The sequence below is a fragment of the Caretta caretta genome, chromosome 6 (genome assembly GCF_965140235.1).
Source record: "Caretta caretta isolate rCarCar2 chromosome 6, rCarCar1.hap1, whole genome shotgun sequence".
In the NCBI taxonomy this organism is placed as follows: domain Eukaryota; kingdom Metazoa; phylum Chordata; order Testudines; family Cheloniidae; genus Caretta; species Caretta caretta.
This window is the reverse complement of record NC_134211.1, coordinates 88141700-88164105: the sequence shown is the minus strand read 5'-3', so window position 1 is coordinate 88164105 and position 22406 is coordinate 88141700. Positions and strand designations below refer to the sequence as shown.

Here is a 22406-nt window from a genome sequence, read left to right as displayed (position 1 = left end):
ATGAGGAGCTCCTCCCACGAGTGAAGGAATGCATTGTTCACTGAAGTGAGGGCCTCTTGCTTCTAGATCAAAATTGAAGACTTCCCCCCTTGATTTGTGGCAATTTGTGAACAGCCCCATCTCGAGAAGATTATGACTGTGGAGTTTTTGAGGGACCAACTGTGTTGGGCACTGTACCGTTTGCTGAGGATGTCCACTGAACTTCTTGCTGAAATGCTGTCCTTTCCAGACAGAAGAGAACCAATGAATGATCCAATATTGAGACATTTTGACCAAACTAATATATTTATGACACAGGCCTAACATATGACAGCTACCGAACTCCTTCTTGGAGCAGATACCTATATTAAAATTATACTCCCATTTTGAGAAGAGGTGGTTAAAACATTGATGCAGATTAGGAAATTTCTTAATCTAATTAATCAGGTATAAACATACAGTCCCTGACCCTCATGAATGAAGTAGTAATATAGGAAAATACTGGCAATGAGAGGTGGAATCTAGGAGCTATATACATGTATGTTGTGGGACTGTTCCAAAATTATACGCTTTGAAGTGGCACATGCTCTGGGTATAATTTAATTCCTCTCTCCCATTAACTCTGGCTCTTTCTATTCTTTTAGCTAATTCATAGGCGCCCATGGATTCTCAGGAACAAGTATTTCTTTCAGCTGCACAAATAGCACAGCACCTGATGCTTCCGTGTTGAAAGTTGAATGATTCTAGGGCTAGAGGACGAATAGAATGGGATGAATAAAACATTGGCATTTAAAAGGCACAGTACATTTGTGAAGACTTATTAGCTTTATTTCTGTGGATTTTAGACTAACATTTGAATGTACTGGGGAAGGTAAGGCACATGACAATGCTCTATCAAGTAATGACGACCCTGGGATAATGTAATGAAATGCAATCAAGTTTTGGTTTTTCCTTCGTTCCTAATTCTTCCTTTATTCTTCCTTTTCTTCACTGTTTTTTATTTTTTTCATTATAAAATAAAAATCTCACACTCACACACACACACAGTTGCAAACATTTGCTGCTGCTCTGTAACTGTCCCATAACTGGAAGAACATCTCAGCAGAAAGAAATGGAGCTTGTGAAGGCTGCTAAAAATTCGTAGTTCTTTTTGGCTGTTGCCACTTATTTACCAATGAGGAGGTAACGCCTGCTGGTCACAAACTGATATATTGGGATGCAGAAAAGTGCCTTACTATTAAACTTTAATGGTGGAGAACCTGTTGCTAAGGAACATTTCCAAGGTGATTGGTCACAGCTTCCACATTTCACAGGGCCGTTTCAAGAAAACTTACACCATTCCGTAAGCTTTGCACTTGTTTATTATAAGAAAACAGAGCAACAACAGACAGATTACAATCTTCTGGCTAACACACAAAAATACATGAAAATACTACCAATTAAAAAAACCCATCACTGACTCATCTCTATACATGACAAATACACAACCAATAAATATCTTGAATATAAAGCATATATAACATGCTGCCCCATAGCTAGAGAATAAGCACTGCTGCACAAGGTGAGGGTAAAAGAAAGGATTTTTTACATGTTATGGTACCAACTACTTGAAGTTTGAGATATTTTACCAGCCAGATCATAAAATAGGCATGCAGATTCGTGGCAGATTTCCAGGGTCTCCCTCTATACTTCTCAGCTTCCCAAACACCTCATGCGTTGGAGTGGTAGACCTCCATAACATGCAACAAAGGACAAAAATTCAGAACAGTCACTTTTGGGCCACACATTCTATATATACAGAACACATCCAAACTAGACATACACATGTTAATATTTCCCAACAAACAAATAATTTAAATTAATACTTTCAAAGCTACATCTATGTCCATTCTGACCAGCAACTAAGCAAGTCCCTTCCCTGTCTCTGACTCCCCACTCTCAGCTTCTCTGCATATCCTACTATCCTATTGCCCTTCCTTTCAAGAGATGCAGCTGCTTTGTTAAGCCTCAATTTTCCAAAGACAAGCGTACAAGTACAGTCCCATTGAGTTCAATCAGACTGCTCACATGTCCAAAGTTAAGCACTTGAGTAAGTCTTTGCAGAACAAGGTCTTAATTGTGCATGCTTAGTGAAGAGGAGCTTTCCCAATTTAGCCTAGTTCTGGTTGACAAAATGGAGGCACCCACAGACTAAAGATGGAGAGGCTTTAAAAATTTTAGTAAAAATTCAGAAGTCTGCTCCGAGCAGAGATCTGCTCCTCACAAATGCACAACAGGGCCTAAAAACAGAGTCCACCCGAAGACAGAAGAATTGAATACTTCAAGGACAGTCCATTAAAATGATGATGTACAAGTACAGCCCCAATTCAATTCACACCTCACAGCCAACTGCAGATTGGGGAATGACTAAATTTAAAGGGCACACATGCTAATATGTGTATGAAACTGTTTAAACAAAGAGAGAAAACTGCTCTTGGACCAACACTTTAATGCTATTTTTTAGCTCTGAGGAACGACCAGTTTGTTAACGCTGGAATACGTAATTTTAACGGGCAAAAGGAAACAGAGTGAAATAAGAGCTGTGTCAACCTTATAGAGAAAAATAAAATCTGAAAATCACAAGACTGATACACAGCAGCATGTTGAAAGAGGAAAGGCGCTAAAAGGTACTCCAGTACCAGATGGGCCTCAAGGCACTAAAAGGTACTCCAGTACCAGATGAATGAGACCCAATCTGTACAGGAGGATACTAGCTTACAGTACAATTCACCCCTTAAAGAGTGGGGTGCACATTCCACGTTTGCAGGTGAAGCAAGTTCTGGGGCTGCTGTTTTCTAATAATGTGGGAAAACATCAGAATTCTATTTTCAAGTATAAGCATGCAGGTGCTGTTTATAAAGATTATCCCCACGGGGGTGTGAACAAGACAGTCGCTCCACCTTGAAGCTCTCTATAATTGAAAACATTATTGCCCTTCAACCCTGAATCTTTCTCCAGTACCTCAGCCGGACTTTCACGGAGCTGGATTTGCAAAGTGGACAGGTAGATCTGTTTGTGTCCTGGCAGAAGTTCCCACAGGGATATTTTCTTTCATGATACAGTAATAGCCACCTTTTCTCATTCACTCTCTATGGACCATCGGTCTAGGTTAAACAAGAGAACATACAAATGTTTAGCATTGAGATGGAGCTCCCTGTACACATAGCACCTGATGCAAGTATTTGTGGAATGAAGAGCAGAATAGTATAGACAGGATTGAAGGACTTCGCTTGATTGCAGGACATCCTTCCCTGAAGGGTGTGAGTAATGTGAATTTAGTACACAAAACAAGTTCCAGCTGCCTTGTAATCAGGGTATGATTGTGCAGATCCAGAACTAACCCACCCTAGAACTGTCAGTCTTCATCCAGAACCCTACTTATAACCAGCACTGCAACTGTGCGTTCAGCATGGAAATTACACACATGGAATCACTGTTCCTAAGGCAAGAGAGACACATGGAAGAGCCAATGCATCACCCAGAGGTACTGGCCAGCATCACAAATACCCTGGTTTAACAGATGCCGGCACTGAAAGCAACTGAATGAGACCACTGGGGATGTACTGCTTTGAATGGTTAAAAAAAGATTGCTGCATAACTTTGCCACAGCATGCTAGGGTTGAGTTTTCCTGGCAATCGGGTGCCGGAAAGGTTGGATGAAGTCTCAGTGCTGATGGAACTACTTGCAATCATTGTGAACAGTGTCTGGAATGCTGCTTGTCAGTAAGGAGAAGAGCTGTGGAAGCAGTAGAGAGGTTTGCTTCTGTAGTTCTAGAGCGAAGAGCTTTATCCTTCTCTTTAGGAAATCATAGTGTTCAGCTGGATCTGCAGTGAGGGGTGAGATGATCCAGAAAGGGATATTTTTTCCTGAGTTCCAGTAGCAGCAGCTACTTCTTGGGTTTCTCCAGGATGTTCAGGAACTTCCCTCGAGTCATTTCTCTAGCTGAAATCACAACAGAGAAAAAGATTAATGTAAAACAAACAGTTAGAGCAGGATCATTTATAATATTTAATTAGAGGACAGAAATTCATTTAGATCTGTGCTCTGGTGCTAACGCATAGCTAAGAATTTTTTTTAAATGAAAAGATAAATCTGAACTACACCTTGAATTCCTGACAGCCTGGAAACGTAGGCCACACACTGGAAACTTCAAAGCTCAGCAATAATTCCCATGGCCTGTCTCATTATATACAATCTACACTTTCTATTCCTATTGTGGATAGCCTCATGGTCATGCAAGATCTCTCTCTATCTTTGCACTATCAATCTTTGAATGGTGTAATCCAGAGCTCCAACGCTCTGTCTCAGGGCAATTGTTCCTGGATGCTAAAATCCATCAGAGATCATGGAGCTCTGTCTCTCCATTTCAGGATTACTGGTCCCTAGATGCTTATGATCTTAAACAGAAATTAGACAGCATTTTCTCTCTCCCTTGGCAGTATTACTCCTTGGATGCTGCAATATAATGGGGTTTATATTCCCTCAATGCAGTTCATCTATGTATGGTGTAATAAAGTAGAGTTTATAGAGCTTTGGTCTTCTCTCTTTGCATTGTCAGTTCCTAGATATTAAATACAGCAAGGCAAGGTTTATATGTCTCTCTCTCACTCTTGGCATCATCAATCTCTGGTTGCTGTATTACAGCAGAGTTTATACAGCCACTTTCCTGCATGAAACATTTCTGACTTGTGAGCCCACAGGCTCTGGCAGAGTCACCCTAATACAATCTTTGTCCCACAATCACAATACAAAATATAGACAGCATGATTAGTGATCGAACCCTGGAGAGAGGGGTTTCCTCACCTTCTCAGCTCTTTTAAATAAGGCTTTAGTAAGCTTTGTGCTAGTGAAAGGTTCCTGACTAACAGCTCAGGGAACATGGAGTCCTTTATTCACAGAACAGGTACAGGAGCAGTGCAAGTTTCCTATGCCAAACCTGGACAGCGCCATCAAGGGAGGAGATGGGATTTTAGTTTTTATATGGTCCATTCATAGTTCTTGACTTTTCTACTGAGAGGAACAGCAAAAATGACAAATAACGCCTGAGGTGAGGGTGGATTTTGTAACATTACCACTTGTCCAGCAGGAACTGAACTAAAACCTGACTCATTTCACATAAGCTACTAAACACCCATTATCAGGCAAAGACATTTGGTCACTACTCACCTGGCTGATTAGAACTCATGAACTACCATTGAAAGACCTCAGATGCCATCCTCAATTCCCTAAACAACCGATCTCTACTTCCCTACCTGAAGAAGCTGTATCCAGTAGCTGGATGTTTCTGCCAAAACAGTCAACAGTGAAATAGCTAATGCTGGCAGTTAAATTGGCATGGTTAGGTTTCAGATTCAACACCCCATTGACATGAACGGGACAAATCTCAGCTATCAGAGCTTTTGTTTCAGGCTGCCTGCAGACTCAGGCAGACATTACTGCATCGGTGACACTGGTTCATGTTTTCAATCATGATGGCTAGAAATTTCTTTTTTAAAATGTAAACATGGATTCTGGACCACAATTCCAAGAAAAAGGATGAACTCTATGGCAGGTTCCATGACTGAGGAATCGCAGAATACACAGGGTCCTCCCATTATACTGAAGAACAGTCCTTTGTCTGAAGAACTGGACCGGGATTCAGGAAATCTGGGATCTATTCCTAGCCCTTCCCTTGATTCATTTTGCGAGCCCAGGAAACCATTTACTCCTTTTGCTCCTCAATTTTCCCACCTGCAAAATGAGTGTAATAATAAAAATATCTGTCTGCCTCCCAGGACATGAATACCAATAAAGTGCTCTGAGGCTCCCGGATGGAAGGAGCTGGAGAAGGGCAGAGGGTAGTTTGGTTTTTTTGGTTCGGAACTATATTGTTATAAACAATCCAAGCATGTGATTAATAAAAATGTGAGTTTTCTAGAGGTTTCAGTTTGAAACATACTCCTCAATGCAAGCAGCTCCCTGACACTGCCATGCTTGACACTATCCAACAGTGCAGCGTTATAAAATGCTATTGTGGAGAAAGCACAAAATCGAAGTACAGCATTCTCAGCTGATAGAGTGGCAAGATTTCCTAAAAATCAGACCCATATAGGAGATATACGCATGTATGACAATTCCGTTCCACCAAAGAGGGTTGCACCCTATAAATCAAGCAGTGAGCATAGACTCCTTCTGTACTCTGAGTGAAATTATTGTGGGTTGGGGGTTGCTCCAGAGCACGTGCCCTCCTGTTCACTTGTCATTGGAGATGTGAACATTTCTGATTAATTCACAGACCTCTCATTTTATTCTTCATTCCTTTATCCTTGCTATCCTACTCTGCTGTAGCTTAAGATTCTTACCGACCTGCTACAATAATCATCGCCCGCTCTCCCCCCCGCCCAACCTGGTGAAATTGTTTAGTGATGCCAACCGCGCTTTTAATTTGCAAGACATCAGACACAGAGGTAATTTATACCAACATCTGTTCATTTCTGACTTCTGAAACAAACTCGCACATGCTGCTACAAAATCCCATTAGGAGCAGGAGGCAGCCTTCTGCTATTCTGTATTTCTCTTCTCCGCACTCGGGCTGTGGCAGGGCTCTATTTTTAAAGGTATGACACAAAACTAAGAGAAAGGCCCCACATGTTTGTATACGTATAGAGATTGCCATGAAATACATCTCCATAATGCAAACAAATCCCAGCTAAACGGTAAGGGAAAATTTCCACAAATATTTACAATCTTGTTTTCCCTGCTCTGCCTGACTCTCTGATCTTCCCAAGAATCACAGGTCAGTGTATTGCTGGTAAACACAGGACAGATCCAGATTACAGGGTTCTGAGTTCAAATGTCTTGCCTATTCCTTCCTCGGTCCCTTTTTTTAATCTGCTTTGGAGTCTTTCCTGAACACGAGTGTTCCATAAAAAAGTCTCCAATATTAAAAGTGCTCCGTCCACCCAGCTCCTGTTAAACAAATTCTTTATGATGGGACTAGCATTTCCAGGTGGGCATCCTGGAGTTGTTTGGGTTGCTGTAGAAGCTGGAGAATGAAGAAACCACCCCTATGTTCTAAAAGTGATTGCAGTCAAAGAGAAAGACCGTAAAACCTATCTTAAGCGACTGCCCAATGGAACAGTAGAAGCCAGTTGCCTAGTAGACAGAGGTGGTGGATCTTTTAATTAAAAGGCTGGACAAAATATGTACTGGAAGCCTTTGGGATATTTTAAAATGGTTGCTTAAACAAGTCACTTGTCTAATGGAGGTGGGGTTTTAGCGCAGGTTTCATTGTACCAGCAAACAGACACCACAGAGTCTGTGCAGCATAAAATAGAAACATGAATCTCCATGTCAAGTCACAATTTACAACCCTTCCTATGCTGTGCATCTATCACTACAATAGAAAATCAACAATGGATACGATCGCAATAGCCTGGTTACAAATTAATCTCTTCAGTTAGATGGTGGGGGGGGGGGGTGGTATTGAAGACCACAGAAAAACACCTTTTTAAGATGTTATCAGCCTGAGTTACAATAAAAGTTGAGTGCTTAAACAGACTCCATTTCCTCGGACTGCATAAAGCACTGGCATCAGACTGCTGTAAATAATGGGGACCCTTGACCCGGGAATTAAATTTTCTGCCTTGGAAGAGGTGGATCTCAGAGCATGTATTGGACAGGAGAGGTCAGGGCGGAAAAGGGAAGCTGTGATTTCCACTTGCTCAGAGGGTGGAGTTAGATTTAATATAATCTCTTCTTTAGAACTTCAATCCCTCAATCCTGCATTTAGCCTTGTTGCCTTGTGCTCCTGTTCTACTACAACTGTCCCCAAACTGCCTCCTGCAGTAAATTTTGTGGCTGCTGGCTGAAAAGATTCAGTGATACAGATTGATTTCTTACAAGTGAGGAGATGAGGGATTACCAAAAGCAGCCCTGGCTAACAAGATTGGGTGCAGAATCTCCTGCTAGAGCAGCCCACTCTGCCAGCACTTTGCATCCTTTCACTATGACATATGGGTTTCATTACACAAAGATTTTCCTGATTTTAACTTTGAGGCGATTACATTGGAAACTCAGAGCCATCTTTACATCTGTAGCAATTTAAAGGTTAAGTAACTTTTTAATCAAATGACAAAAACTCATAATGTTTTGCCTCCAATCCAAAATGAAAACTGCTGCTCCGGATGTTCCTTCTAGTGACAATTTAATTAGGAAAGAACACTCTGCTGGAGATGGATCCATTCTCATTGGTCCCCAACATCTCATAAACAGCCTTCTCATGCATATGACAACACAATACAAACTGTGTCATAAGGTCTGGATAGCCAGGAAATAATGGAGGATTACTGCACTAAAACCAGTAATGAAAACAGTGACTTACACTTATATAAGCAACTGTCACCCAGAAGGATCCCAAAGTGATATACATATATATACACCCCCACACACATTCTATTATACCCATACACAAATATACACACACACAATTACACATAAACAAGGCATTTGGGGATATCTATGCAACAGAATAATGTGACAAATTGCATTTATCACGAACCTTTGGCCATTACACCTGCCCTCTGCTCACTAATCCATCTCTTCTGGGACTTATTCTAGCATTCCAAGCCTATGAGCAGCTTCAAACTGCAGACATTAAAAAATGCAATCAACCTGACAAAGAAACATTTCTTCCTTTCTTCCCCAAATTCATTTCTCAAAATTACACTGGACTAAAATATAGGACAGGCTCAGCCCTGGACCAGTAACAGTCCTAAATTCAAATATTTTGCTACTTTTCAGGGTTGGAAACTCATTTTCTCACCTTCCCAATGAGGAACACAGAAATTGGTTTTAGACCTGAAAGATCCTGAGATATCAGACTTTGAATATCCCCCCACACACATACACACACTTTTTTTGGGGGGTGGGGGAGGGTAAAGAAAGGCTATTTTAGAAAAATTTTAAAGGTTTTTAAAATGTATCTGTTGTAGTTTTCCTCTTCCTCTGAGTCCTGTACAGTTGGACTTCTGGTAATTAAAGAACCTGACCTTACAGATTTTAAAAAGTCCAAATAAAGTTTTTTTTAAATATTTCTGAATTATTTCTATAATAGTTTTTCTTCAGATCACATCACACTATCATATATTCTAATTCCGCCACATATTTAAATATTTATTATCCCTCCTTCCTCATCCCATTGCTGGTTGGTTTCTCATACATGTTGCCCTGATCTAATTCATTTCATATCATCTTCCCCCACAGTATTCTGTTGATTGCTTTTAAAACATTCCCCATTTCCTAAGGTCTTATTTTTTTTTTCCAGGTGCCCCTCTTGTAGCCAGTTTTCCAGTTAAATTATTGTGTTTTGATCAGATTACCAGCCAACACCAGGAAACTAATAAAAGACATGGTGCTTGACTGTAGAACTATTATATCACTACAGGGATGAAAAACCAAAGTACTTTCCCTTGACTATATATACAAAGAATGGCCAGGGGAACTGTCCAAGGCTGGGAGAAGCCTACCTTGGAGAGAGACAGATTCGAGCAGTAGGAGGTGATTTTTATCTTATTTGCCAAGAACGTCTGTTGTAATAGGAAAAAGAAAAGGAGTACTTGTGGCACCTTAGAGACTAACCAATTTATTTGAGCATGAGCTTTCGTGAGCCACAGCTCACTTCATCAGCTGTGGCTCACGAAAGCTCATGCTCAAATAAATTGGTTAGTCTCTAAGGTGCCACAAGTACTCCTTTTCTTTTTGCGAATACAGACTAACACGGCTGTTCCTCTGAAACCTGTTGTAATAGGGATGACTTCTCTTTGACTGAGCAGACAGCATTAGGGCAGGAAGACACAAACACACGGGGGGCCCTGGAAGAGCTCACTCATGAGCAATGGGTAAGATTCTTACTTGTCTTAGCTTGTGAAAGTCAATGGCAAAGCTTAATCTTTTGGATGGGCTCCATTATTAGTGCATCTGGGGAACACTACAGGGGCAGTACTTAGGAGAACAGAGGCATTTGTACGATAATCAGCCCCAGGAGAGACAGACAGAAAACTCAGATGCAACCTATTTACAAAAACACAAACTAAAATAGCAAACTATGTGAAGATTTAAATTACTACACTAACCCTAAAAAGATACAACAGAATGGCTTGTATCAGCCAAGGTCTATGGGACACTGTTAGCAGGGCAAGAGAGGTCAGTCAGCCTGCTTCAAAAACTCTGACAATGCAAGAGGAGAGTCCTGTACCCTTTGACCTCCCAGGTGGTCTTAGCTCCTCTCCTACCAAGCATACTTATAAGCAGAATGACCAGATTCCACCAGTCCCATCAAACCTGGTAGATGTTAGAAATTTGGCCTGCTCCATCTCATCCTTAACACTTCACAAAAAGAACCCTAACTGCTCTGCTGACCCAGTCTCTCTCTGATATGGCTGCCAGATAAAAACCTCAGTGTCCTGATGTGTATGGACCCATGCAGCAGACCCAGACCAGAAAATAACTCGAGGAGTTATCTCTGAAGAACAGTGGTTAGCAGATGCCATCCCCATCTCCTTCACAGAGGACAAGACTACCTGAAATATGCTTTTGTTTAACTTGTGCTTAAGAAATCATCTCTGGACACTGAGTATCTACCAAATCATTAATTGTTTGAGGGAAGGTAACCGAGGATTGAGCAGCTGCCAGAAGGAGCATCTGGATGGAGCAATATTTTCTACTCCTATACCACCTTTTATTCTTGGATCTTAGAGCACTCTACAAACAATTTATCAAGCTTCACAACATCCCTGGGATGCCAATGCCAGACCAGGTATAAACGTGCAGTGAGGGGCAGTGACGTCCCAGCCCAGGCCTAGAGAGCCACTAAGATCTAGTTCCAGGTCAGAAACATGAGGACCGTATAGCTATTTTGTTTCAAGTGACCTAAACAATAAGATGAAACTCCTACAGCACCTCCCACTTCAGGAGCTGGCAGCAGTCAGCATCCTATGAGGGTGAAGGCCTGATCCCCTTGACCCTCAGAGCAGGGAAAGAGTTACATCTCCTCTTCGTGAAGCCAATAAAAACCTCTCTTGATTATAATTTAGATAAGAGCCACTGGATTGAATAATAATGTCTGAAACTCCCCTGGCTGTTTCACCTTGAGACGTCCATCACTGGGTTAAACATGATGCTAATTGCATTTGGATTGATTAATTTCTCTCACTCCTGTCTATTCGAATAATGCTTAACAAAATAATCACAGCACCCAGAGCCAAATCTTCTTCGTCAAAGGAATGAAGCCATCAGAACCAGCAGAGATGAAAGAAATGAAGATGACCCGTAATTACTGCTACGGTGATATCATTACCATATTATAGAAAATGAGTGTATGGGGGGGCGAGGGGGAGAGCAGGGGCCTACGATTATTATTTATTTTTTAATGGAACCTTACGTCCCAGGAATACAGATCTGACACAGTGGAGCATACAGAAATACAGAACTGAAAAAATATAAATCCTGTGCATTAAATTGCAAAGTACAGTGAACACTGAGGCTCTAGATACATCATCAAGTGCCTTTTGTTGTGAGCTGGTGTTATTCACACCACTACTTTTTCATTCCAGTAACACTTTGTATATGACTAGCACAGATTTAAGATGTCTGTCTCCCTACAGAAATCCTCAGACATCCACAGTAGCACTTACCCTTAATCCTGACACTAATGATGATACTGTTTTAATATCATTACAGGTGGTCTTGTTCCAAAGCCCGACATTCAGTTTTTAAACTGTAAAATCCAGCTCTGCATTCAAAGGAAAGCTTCTCTGCTAAAGACAGTTATTCTTAAATAGTAATTCCTCATTGAAACAGGATGTAAATTCAGTGGCCAGCCAAACTAGAAGATGACTTTAAATTGTTCATTATTGTGGTTCCATACAGGTATCAAATGTATCTAGTCCGGAAGAATTTAAACTAGGATTAAAAAAAAAAAAAAAATTCAACCAAAAGGAAGCCCTCCTGCTCTGTTTATTCTCCAAAATACACTCCCCAAGCCCCACTCATTTGAGAAACAAATAGCTTGGCAACTGTATAAGATCTTCAAACACTTGTGCTCTACAATTCTAATTGTGGTTTATACAGTTCACTTCTCTCAGTGCCGGTTATGTCTGCCCCTAGCCTCTGACTGAAGACACAAAATACATAACCAACAGCTTAAAACATTTATTCTGGAGTAAAGCCAAGGTCAAATACACACAAAAATGTCACATGCCAAAAAAAAAAGAAAAAAAAAATCAAGACTTGAGTAAAGGATCTGAATCATGAAGCTAATTAAATACAGAACAATGATGTTCAAATCGTTTTTAAAGACGAAGAAACAGAAACTCAATACATACGTCTGATATTAAACCCATTTCAGCATGAAAGGTGAGGATTTTTTTCCTCTAAGTGCTTGTAAGAAGTGCCAGACTGATCTCAGTGGGCCTAAGCTCCCTGAGTTATCTTCAGACTAGATACAGGATGAACAGGCTTTCTCCAACAGATGTGCCTCACCCCTGACCTCTAGGGCAGTGATGTGCTTCCAACATTTTAACAAGGAGATCTCTCAACATTTTTCCACCTCAGTCTGTGACAAAACATTCCCTGAGGAAAGTATTCTCTTCACTCCCACCCCTCCTGTGCAAAATATCCATCTGTTCCACAGATCCCCCACAAAACCTATCAATCTTTCCACACACACCCCAAATCCACCAATGCATCCACCCTCAACCGCTGGGCCCAGTAACAATTGACCTACCATGCTTCCCCCGCCCCAGCACCTCATAGAAGCTCCTCTAGGTGGTGGCTTCCCTACCTAACAACCTTTGGTGACAGTAGTGAGAGCAAACAGATTGTACTGAGGCCTCTGGCTGTGGGATGGTTGAGTGGGTCCCCACTAGTAGTGAGCTGAGGGAGAGCGTAGTTGCATGGGAAAAGGGTCCTTTTTGGTTCTTGAGGTAAGCAAGCGTCCCCTGGAGGAAGCTGGTGTGTGCACATGGGAGACTGGGTAGAGGGGTTCTACCCTAGCTGACGTGTAATGTTGGAAACGGCCCCTAGCTTGCTTGGGGTAGTAGGTCTCTACAGGCTCATGGTGAGGAAGGGCTCTCTCAAAGTAACAGCTCTTTAAAGTCCAACCTGAGGCTAGCCAGGCCTTGGATAATTCTGAGCACAGAAGCCAGTGACAGCAAAGGGATTAGAGTTGTCAGGGTAGAGAGAATTACATAGTCACAGTACAGTAACTGAAAAATATTGTGTAGTGATTATGTAAATCTCTAGACTCCCACTGGCTAATAATGGCTGTCAGACAGCCAGAATATAGGGATACAAACTGTATGGTTATGCAAGTCAGGACACCCACAATCAGAGTGCAGGGAAATGCATTAAAGGAAAAAACTCTTTATGGTTATGGGTCAGGAACTATACAACATCCTTGCCCTCTGAATAGCTGAGACAACTCCCTTTGAATAGGATATGTAATAGCTTGACATTTATATTTACTAACGAAAGATGAGTCGTGAGATGGGTTTGAATTGTTTAACTTAAATTCCGTTGACAAGGACAGTGAGAAGAGGGGCCTGGGTGAAGGAAGGGAATGCGCCAATATTCTAAACTTATTTGCCCAAAGTTGTGTGTTCACCTACTTTCCAGAACTGTAACTTGAAATTTAACAGTTGTATAATATTTCTTACGTTACAGGTGTAATGTCTGTAAAATGTTATGAGGTCCTCAGAAGGCAGACCGTATATACATGCAAAGTATTATTTTAAAATAAATATATATAAACATAATGACCTCTTAATCCATTAAAAAAAATCCAGATGTTAGATTTTTCCTTAACATACAGTCTAATCCTCAAGAACCCTTGTTGGAACAACAATTTTCAGTGGAGGAGATAAACGTAATCCCAGACGCCATAATGAATTAGCAAAGATTAAAGACCTGTTCGGGAAAAGAAGAGTGGATTCTTATCAGTGAACTGTACTATTTGCTTTAAACTGGAAATAAACAGAAGGTCCCTTTCCCAATCCGTAAAACACTGATACAGTACAAAAAATCCTAACTGGGCGACTGCAATTTGAACTGTGCCCTAATTAGTGTTTTCCAAGCAGTATTCTACATGTAAAAGTAACAGCATCTGATTCATATCCAGTATCCCAGGGCTAGGGCCAGGGACTTCCTCCTAGCAAGAGTCAGGAACTATGGAACTGTAGCAGGGCAGAAGCACAAGGACCTGAGCAGCAGCCCACCATCTCAGCTGGAGGAAGAGGAACAGCAGCTTTACAACTAGCTGGACATCACGGATGTTGGAAGACTCTTTCTTCTTTACTATGAACTATGGATTTCTTTCCTCTTTGCTGATTGGCTGTTAGCTCCACCTTCTTCCCACCCCACCTTCTCACGGTCTCTCAGTTGCCAGCCTCACTCTCCCTGTCCTCCAGGATCCTTTCTGCTCATGTACCATTAACCTCCCTGGACTGAGGAAATGTTACAATTCCGAAGGGGTTTGAGGAGGAAAGATAAACAATTTTGCCAAACTGAATCCAAGTTGGTGCTAGACATCAGGGAATAGACACATATATTTAAGGAATTCACATGGCTCCCATAATATCTGAACCATGTTGGAGATACAGTCAAGGATACAAATGAACAGAGAGGAAGAGGTAGATTAGGAGGAGTCAAAAATCAGGACTTGAATTATATGTATGTGTGTGAGGAGTTCTGTGCTCTACCAAACTCTGCCCATGAGCCAACACCCACCTACCTGAGATGCCAAAATGAGACACCACTCACAGCACATTGTGCAGATATTCAAAATATAAACATGCAGGCTTTGCTAGGATCCTTAGGCGTGGTTCTCCCTAAATGGGTTCAGGTATACTCATGAGTAAGCCAAATTAAGGCACACCCATAACATATATATGCCTAGGGCCCTGGCTCCCAGACACATATGATGACATCAAAATCACCTCTTCCATAAAAGGAAAGCTTAAAAACATGATGTGTGTAACCGATGCAATGATGTCAGCCTGAGTATGCAGACAACCTCTGGCAGAGGGACAAACAGCAACAATTAGAGGCAGGGGAGAAAGCGTGTGGCCCACACCAATTACAAGAGCAGACCATATCCCCACTGCTCTGGATGGGTGGGATGAAATTGTACACATTTCTTTTGTGCTTTAAGAACACTCTTATTCAGGTAAACCAGAAGCTAAGCATAGAAATATCAGAGGCAACACAGAGACTATCTGTTGAAAAGTGAAATGACAGCTTGGCCTGCAATCCGGAAACATCCTTCACCCAGCCCTTTTCTGCTGGGATTTGTGTTGAATGACGTTTACTGCAGGTTAATAATTAGTTTTTAGCATAAGAGTCTAGTGTAGTTGTCCTCTCCCCAGGAGAGAAAAACAGGCTGAACGATTTTTAGATTATATGCTCTGATAAGACACGGGCTCCTGACTCCCTATGTGCTTGTGCCATACAAGCCACCTGCTCTATGGAGCTGCCACTGGGGACACCCTGGAAAAGGTTTAATAATAGTGTGCTCCCTGGAGACGTTACTCAAAAACCTGAGCTAAATTTACAGCCTATATCACAAAGTAAAATTTTGTGTACAAAATCCTATCAACAGAATCTAAGGCAATCCCTAGAAAAGTGTGATACTCTACGTTACACAAATGTGATTTCAAATTAAATGAGAATCTGCCATGCTTGCAATAGCAAGAACATGATGGAACATAGGAACTGATAGACCGGATCAGATCAGTGATCCAGCTAGTCTGGTATCCTGTCTCTGTCAGTAGCTAGTATCAGAAGCTTCAGAGAAAGATGAAAGAAACTCCATAGTGAACAATTATGAAAAAACCTGCCCACACAGAAAGATGCTCTCGGCCCTCGGGAATAGTTGGTTTACACCCTACAGCATGAGGTTTTATATCCCCCCTAAAAATACTTTATTCTAATGTAACTATGGATGTTATTATCCAGCTCATCCGATGAAGTGAGCTGTAGCTCACGAAAGCTCATGCTCAAATAAATTGGTTAGTCTCTAAGGTTCCACAAGTACTCCTTTTCTTTTTGCGAATACAGACTAACATGGCTGCTACTCCGAAACCTGTTATAATGCTAAAGACTCTGCCAGAAGCGACCTTGAGCAAACTGAGTTATCCTATCTGTAAAATGGGGAGAATCATACTTGCTTTCCTTCTGTTGAACGCTTGTGAGGCCAATAAAAATGGTTGCTAAGTGCTCAGAATTAAGGCCAATCTGAGGAAGAGTGGGACTCAGATCACGGTCTCCTGTCTCCCAGCCTGGTGCCTACTTCAGGGCAGAGGGTATTTATGTAGAGTGGAGGAAGAGTCATCATTCTCCCTGTGTCCTGCAGGGAGCTACAGAGTGATGTGGGTATTCTGAAACACTCCAGCAGGCTCACCATGGTTTAGGGGTATATGAAAAGCCAAGCCGTGTAGCGTGAACTGGAACAATGCCAGAGCATTTACCAACTGTGAAAACTCTGGTAGCCACAAAAAATCAGCATTTGTGCAAACTGCCGCCAAATCTAGACACATTTTTCAAGAGGAGTCTGATTTGAGGACACTCTTCATGCCAAATTTCAACTTCTTACTCCAAAAAAAACCAAACAAAAAACAAAATGGCAAAAACCCCACAAGCATAACATTAGGCAACGTTAATAGAGATGTTGCTATCAATCCAGCTATAAAAGTTTTTTAATAAGATTACCCCTTACACAGATCCTTGTGGCACCCCTTTCTAGACACCTTCTCTCCGACTCAGCTCATATCATCCCAGTTATTTCAAAATCTGATGTTGCCAAACTTATCAAAATGAGTCTTCCTTGAGGAAGAAAGTCCATGTCAATTTGAAGTTTAACTAACAGCTTTGTTTGATTATCAATGCATTATAAAGATCAGAACAATTTTGTAAAAAACATTTTTATACATAACTCTAAATAATGACAGCAGATTATATTATTTACTACTTGCTGGCAAGGGGCCCAACAGTGTTCTCGGAGCTGTACGAGACACAAAACATTAAAGAGAGTTCCTGCCCCAAAGACCTAATAATCCATAAAACAAACAACAGGAGGCCCAGAAGAGAGAACTAACTTAGGGTACGACTACAGTACAGATGCTATGTTGTGCTGCTGTAGCACTGGAACGCAGACATTTGTTACAGTGACAAGATGGGGTTTTCCGTCACTGTAGTTAATCCACCTCCCCGAGAGGCTGAAGGAAGAATTCTTCAGTCGACTAGTGGTATCTACACTGGGGCTTAGGTCAGCTAGAGAGTACGTCACTCAGAAAAATCCACACCCCTGAGCAATGCAGCTAGGTAAACCTAAGTTATAGGTGTAGACCAGGCCTTAGATTCCTTTTTCCTCCTCTCTTTATCTATCATGCTGGCATTAGAAGGACACTCAATGCGGGTGTTTGTGGGATTTGCAGAAGCAGTGAGTCTTTAGAAAGGATATGAATGAGGAGAGCATAAGGGCCTGACATGCTATGATGGGGTCAAGATTAGCAATAATAGTGAAGTAAAAGGAGGCATGATAAAGAGACAAGATCTCTTTAGATTCTATTCTGTTCAGGTTTTAATACCATACCCATCACTGAGTCGTGAGCACCTTCCATGGAGACAGAGTTTTATGGGATTCAAAGGCAAGGATGAGACATTTACACTGAGAAAGATGAGCAAAGAGCCAGTTAAGGTATTCAAAAGAGGAAAGTTACATGGTCGTATTGATGGGTGCGGAATGTCACCTAAACTGTTGTGATTGACAGGAGGCGGCAACATGGGTATCAGAAAGGTTTCGGAAAAAGTGTAATAACCAGGATGGGAAACTGAAGATACGAACAGGTGTTTTAATTGCTGGGACAGAAAGAAAGGTTCCACTTTTCAATATGCTGGTAGGAAAAAACGGCAGCATTTGATCATAGCCTGGATGTATATGAACTAAAAAAATAAATCCCCACTGTGCTATCATCTACCATGTAATATTTCAGTCCCAAAAGTATATAATGATCTCAAAACCAAAACCGAAATTAGGGCTTCAGATGGGAGCATCCAATTCAACCTTAGCCAAAATGTTGCTACCCTTTGGGTATTGCTGCTCCTGGCTGTTTTGGCCTATATTCCTTTGAAGAGCAGGAAACCTAACTTCCTTCATCAGTCAGCTTTCCACCTGGGTTGTTTGCTTGTGTCAGGAGTTCTCTGAAAGGACCCATCTGAGAGCAGGGCATATTCAGACGTTGCTTGATACTCTGTCTGAACTAAGGGCTTGTCTACATGGTGCAGCAGTGCACAGTATGGAGGTGTGATTTCTAAGGCACACTAAATGGTCTGTGTAGACCATGCTGGCACACACTAAAAGGTCCCTAGTATGCTTTAACATATTGCTATTTGAAATAGTACTATGGTAAAGCACACTAGGGAACTCTAGTGCACACCATGAGGGTCTACATGGACCAATTAGTGCACAACACATTAGTGCTCTTCAGAAATCATACTCCATAGTGCACCGTGCGGACAAGCCCTAAGCTATCCACCACCACACCCAGTTCTTGAGAGTAGAAAAATACAAACAGCACCACAAACTTTTGGAGAATCTGACTGCTCTATTAGAGGGAAAGAATCTGAAGACTTATTTTGATGGATGCGACAACTTCTGTGGCTATGGAGACAGTGTGTTCTAGTAGACTGGGCACCAATGACCTGCCATGTAACCTTACGTAAGTAACTTCCCTTCTCCATGCCTGAGTTTCCCCATTGAGCATATATACAGCAGAAGCTCTGTAAAGATGTTTGAGACTGACAGAAGAAAAGCACTATGAAATAGCTAATATTGGGTTCAGACTCGAAAGTGTTCCAGCACAAATGACTGGGATCTTTTCCCAGTCAGTCCAAGGTCTTAGGCAAAGAGTCTGAAGAGCCTTCTGGCACCCTCAGCTATTGCAGGAAGGCCAGTCAAAGGTACCTGAGTCCCCAAGGCATCCTCCATGAAGACCACTCAACAGAGATCATTTGTCAGGAGAAGGAGTCCCAAATCCTGATTTCTTGTCCCATCTGCCATGGCAGAGGTAGACTAATGGCTGGACAAAATCCAAATAGAAAAACAAGAAAAATACTTATGATCTTACTACTAAAGAAAAGCCTTAAACTAAATATTGTGCGCTAGCTACCTGGCACACCTACCGACACAATACCTGCAGTACCATAGAGTCTAGGCCTCTTCCTGTTGGACCAGGCCCAAACTACACTAAGCACTGTACGAACACAGAACAAAAAGACAGTCCCTAACCTAAAGATCTTACAACAGATGGATGCAGACAGACTGACAAGGGAGTACAAGGTAACAATGAGACAATGCTGGTCAGCACAGTAGGAAGTAGTATCAGCACACCAGCGGCCTAACGACTGTCGAGTTTTTTGTAGGCATCAAACAAAGGAGAGTTTTGAAGGAGGATAACGAGGTACGTTTGGGGATCTTTGAAAACTCGTGGCGAACGGGGGAAGTCCCGGATGACTGGAAAAAGGCTAATGTAGTGCCAATCTTTAAAAAAGGGAAGGAGGATCCTGGGAACTACAGGCCAGTCAGCCTCACCTCAGTCCCTGGAAAAATCATGGAGCAGGTCCTCAAAGAATCAATCCTGAAGCACTTGCATGAGAGGAAAGTGATCAGGAACAGCCAGCATGGATTCACCAAGGGAAGGTCATGCCTGACTAATCTAATCGCCTTTTATGATGAGGTTACTGGTTCTGTGGATGAAGGGAAAGCAGTGGATGTATTGTTTCTTGACTTTAGCAAAGCTTTTGACACGGTCACCCACAGTATTCTTGTCAGCAAGTTAAGGAAGTATGGGCTGGAAGAATGCACTACAAGGTGGGTAGAAAGCTGGCTAGATTGTCGGGCTCAACGGGTAGTTATCAATGGCTCCATGTCTAGTTGGCAGCCGGTATCAAGTGGAGTGCCCCAAGGGTCGGTCCTGGGGCCAGTTTTGTTCAATATCTTCATAAATGATCTGGAGGATGGTGTGGATTGCACTCTCAGCAAATTTGCGGATGATACTAAACTGGGAGGAGTGGTAGATACGCTGGAGGGGAAGGATAGGATACAGAAGGACCTAGACAAATTGGAGGATTGGGCCAAAAGAAATCTGATGAGGTTCAATAAGGATAAGTGCAGGGTCCTGCACTTAGGATGGAAGAACCCAATGCACAGCTACAGACTAGGGACCGAATGGCTAGGCAGCAGTTCTGCGGAAAAGGACCTAGGGGTGACAGTGGACGAGAAGCTGGATATGAGTCAGCAGTGTGCCCTTGTTGCCAAGAAGGCCAATGGCATTTTGGGATGTATAAGTAGGGGCATAGCGAGCAGATTGAGGGACGTGATCGTTCCCCTCTATTCGACATTGGTGAGGCCTCATCTGGAGTACTGTGTCCAGTTTTGGGCCCCACACTTCAAGAAGGATGTGGATAAATTGGAGAGAGTCCAGCGAAGGGCAACAAAAATGATTAGGGGTCTGGAACACATGACTTATGAGGAGAGGCTGAGGGAGCTGGGATTGTTTAGTCTGCAGAAGAGAAGAATGAGGGGGGATTTGATAGCTGCTTTCAACTACCTGAAAGGGGGTTCCAAAGAGGATGGCTCTAGACTGTTCTCAATGGTAGCAGATGACAGAACGAGGAGTAATGGTCTCAAGCTGCAGTGGGGGAGGTTTAGATTGGATATTAGGAAAAACTTTTTCACTAAGAGGGTGGTGAAACACTGGAATGCGTTACCTAGGGAGGTGGTAGAATCTCCTTCCTTAGAGGTTTTTAAGGTCAGGCTTGACAAAGCCCTGGCTGGGATGATTTAACTGGGAATTGGTCCTGCTTCGATCAGGGGGTTGGACTAGATGACCTTCTGGGGTCCCTTCCAACCCTTATATTCTATGATTCTATGATTCTATGTTCACAGGGAGCGAGTCCCAACACAAGAGGCAGCATAGGAGAAAGCATAAAGGTGCCTATTTGAAAATTTAGCAGATGGGCGATGAAGGCTGGCATCAATCGTCAACTGGAGGCAGGAGTCAACCTCTTGATAGTGAAGAGAGATGACAGGGAGAGTGGGCAATAGGACGTGAAAGGCCTCAAAATGAAGACAAGTAGTTTATGTTTGTTGCAATAGGAGAAGAGGGAGCTAGTGGAGGGATACAGAATACATTTAAATTTAACTTATTTCTTGCAGGCTACATGGCAGGAGTGAGGGTTTAGAAAGAAGTTTAAGGACACTTTCCATGGCTCACCTGAATCAGGCTGCTCAGGAACAATAAGATACTTCAGCTTTTATTTATGTTCAATGATTTCATTAGCTCATTTTTTATATTACCCCTGTATATTCAGCAATGTACTTCCAGGTAATTAGAGGAGACTTCATAGAGAGGACAGGAAAATGCAGCAGAACTGGGGATTCCCTGAATGGGAAAGTATAAGAATCCTTTCTTTTCATAGCTTTGTTGCCATGACTGGTTATCATTTGAATTAGATCACCGTCCTTATGCTTTAATTAGAGGAAGTGGCATTCATCCTAAACAACCTAACACCTCCCCTTCCACATATGACCCACATGCACTGGATCTGCAAATGCACCAGCTACTACTGCCTGGAGAAAGTTGCAGTAATTTCTGGGAGTATAACAGCAAGTCTGAGCTGGTCACCACTGTGTGACCACTTGCAAGGAAGAAAGTTTAAATGATGCTCTCCTTCAGTGCCAAACTTAGTGAAAGCTCAGCATCTAGATCACTGCTTATTTGCCCACAAGGCACATAAATACCAAGATGATCAGCAACTTAGAAATACCTTAGACAGGCAAATAGACAGACAATGTAATGTCAGGAAACAGAGGCTTGCTAACAGGGCTGTCCAAGTGCTAGGTATATCTAGGATTTATGGCATTTAAAGAAATGTAATGAAATCCACAAAGATTTTGCCAGTCAGATACAGTAGCCAGTGTTAAATTCCTTGCTCATTAATCCATACAGGTGCCAGCTTTTATGTTCCACACTAGGCGGGGACTCTCTAAAATCCCTGTCTGCATTAAGAAGTGATCTGCAACCATGCACAAAAGAAACAGGAAAAACGTGGCCTGAAGGAGTTAAGGAACTGCTTAGCTGTAAGAAGAAAGTAGTGGGGGTGCATTTTCAATGCCATCTGCTGGATAAAATGGACAATTTCAGTTATGGTTAGTGGGAGCTGCGCTTCTTATTACCTCCCAACAGCAACAGATCTCTTCTCCATATTGTGCTCTAATGTGGAGACCAAAGGTATGTGTTTAACTACTTACTAAGCACCTACTCCCCAGCACTACCACTATGGCCAGAAAAGC

At 42.1% G+C, this 22406-nt stretch overlaps 1 protein-coding gene across 3 annotated transcripts in view; it reads right to left on the bottom strand.

Moving 5' to 3' along the window:
- Positions 1-1322: 1322 nt before the first annotated feature.
- The window catches only part of LIN52 (lin-52 DREAM MuvB core complex component), a 69384-nt gene continuing 48300 nt past the window's right edge, over positions 1323-22406 (bottom strand). For 2 of the 3 annotated variants that reach the window (XM_048855981.2, XM_048855982.2), the window contains one exon: positions 1323-3961. In XM_048855981.2, the coding sequence (XP_048711938.1) occupies positions 3950-3961 (12 nt within the window). In that variant the 3' untranslated portion in view covers positions 1323-3949. The remainder of the gene's footprint in view (positions 3962-22406) is intronic. The other variant, XR_007357430.2, reaches the window with a different exon arrangement.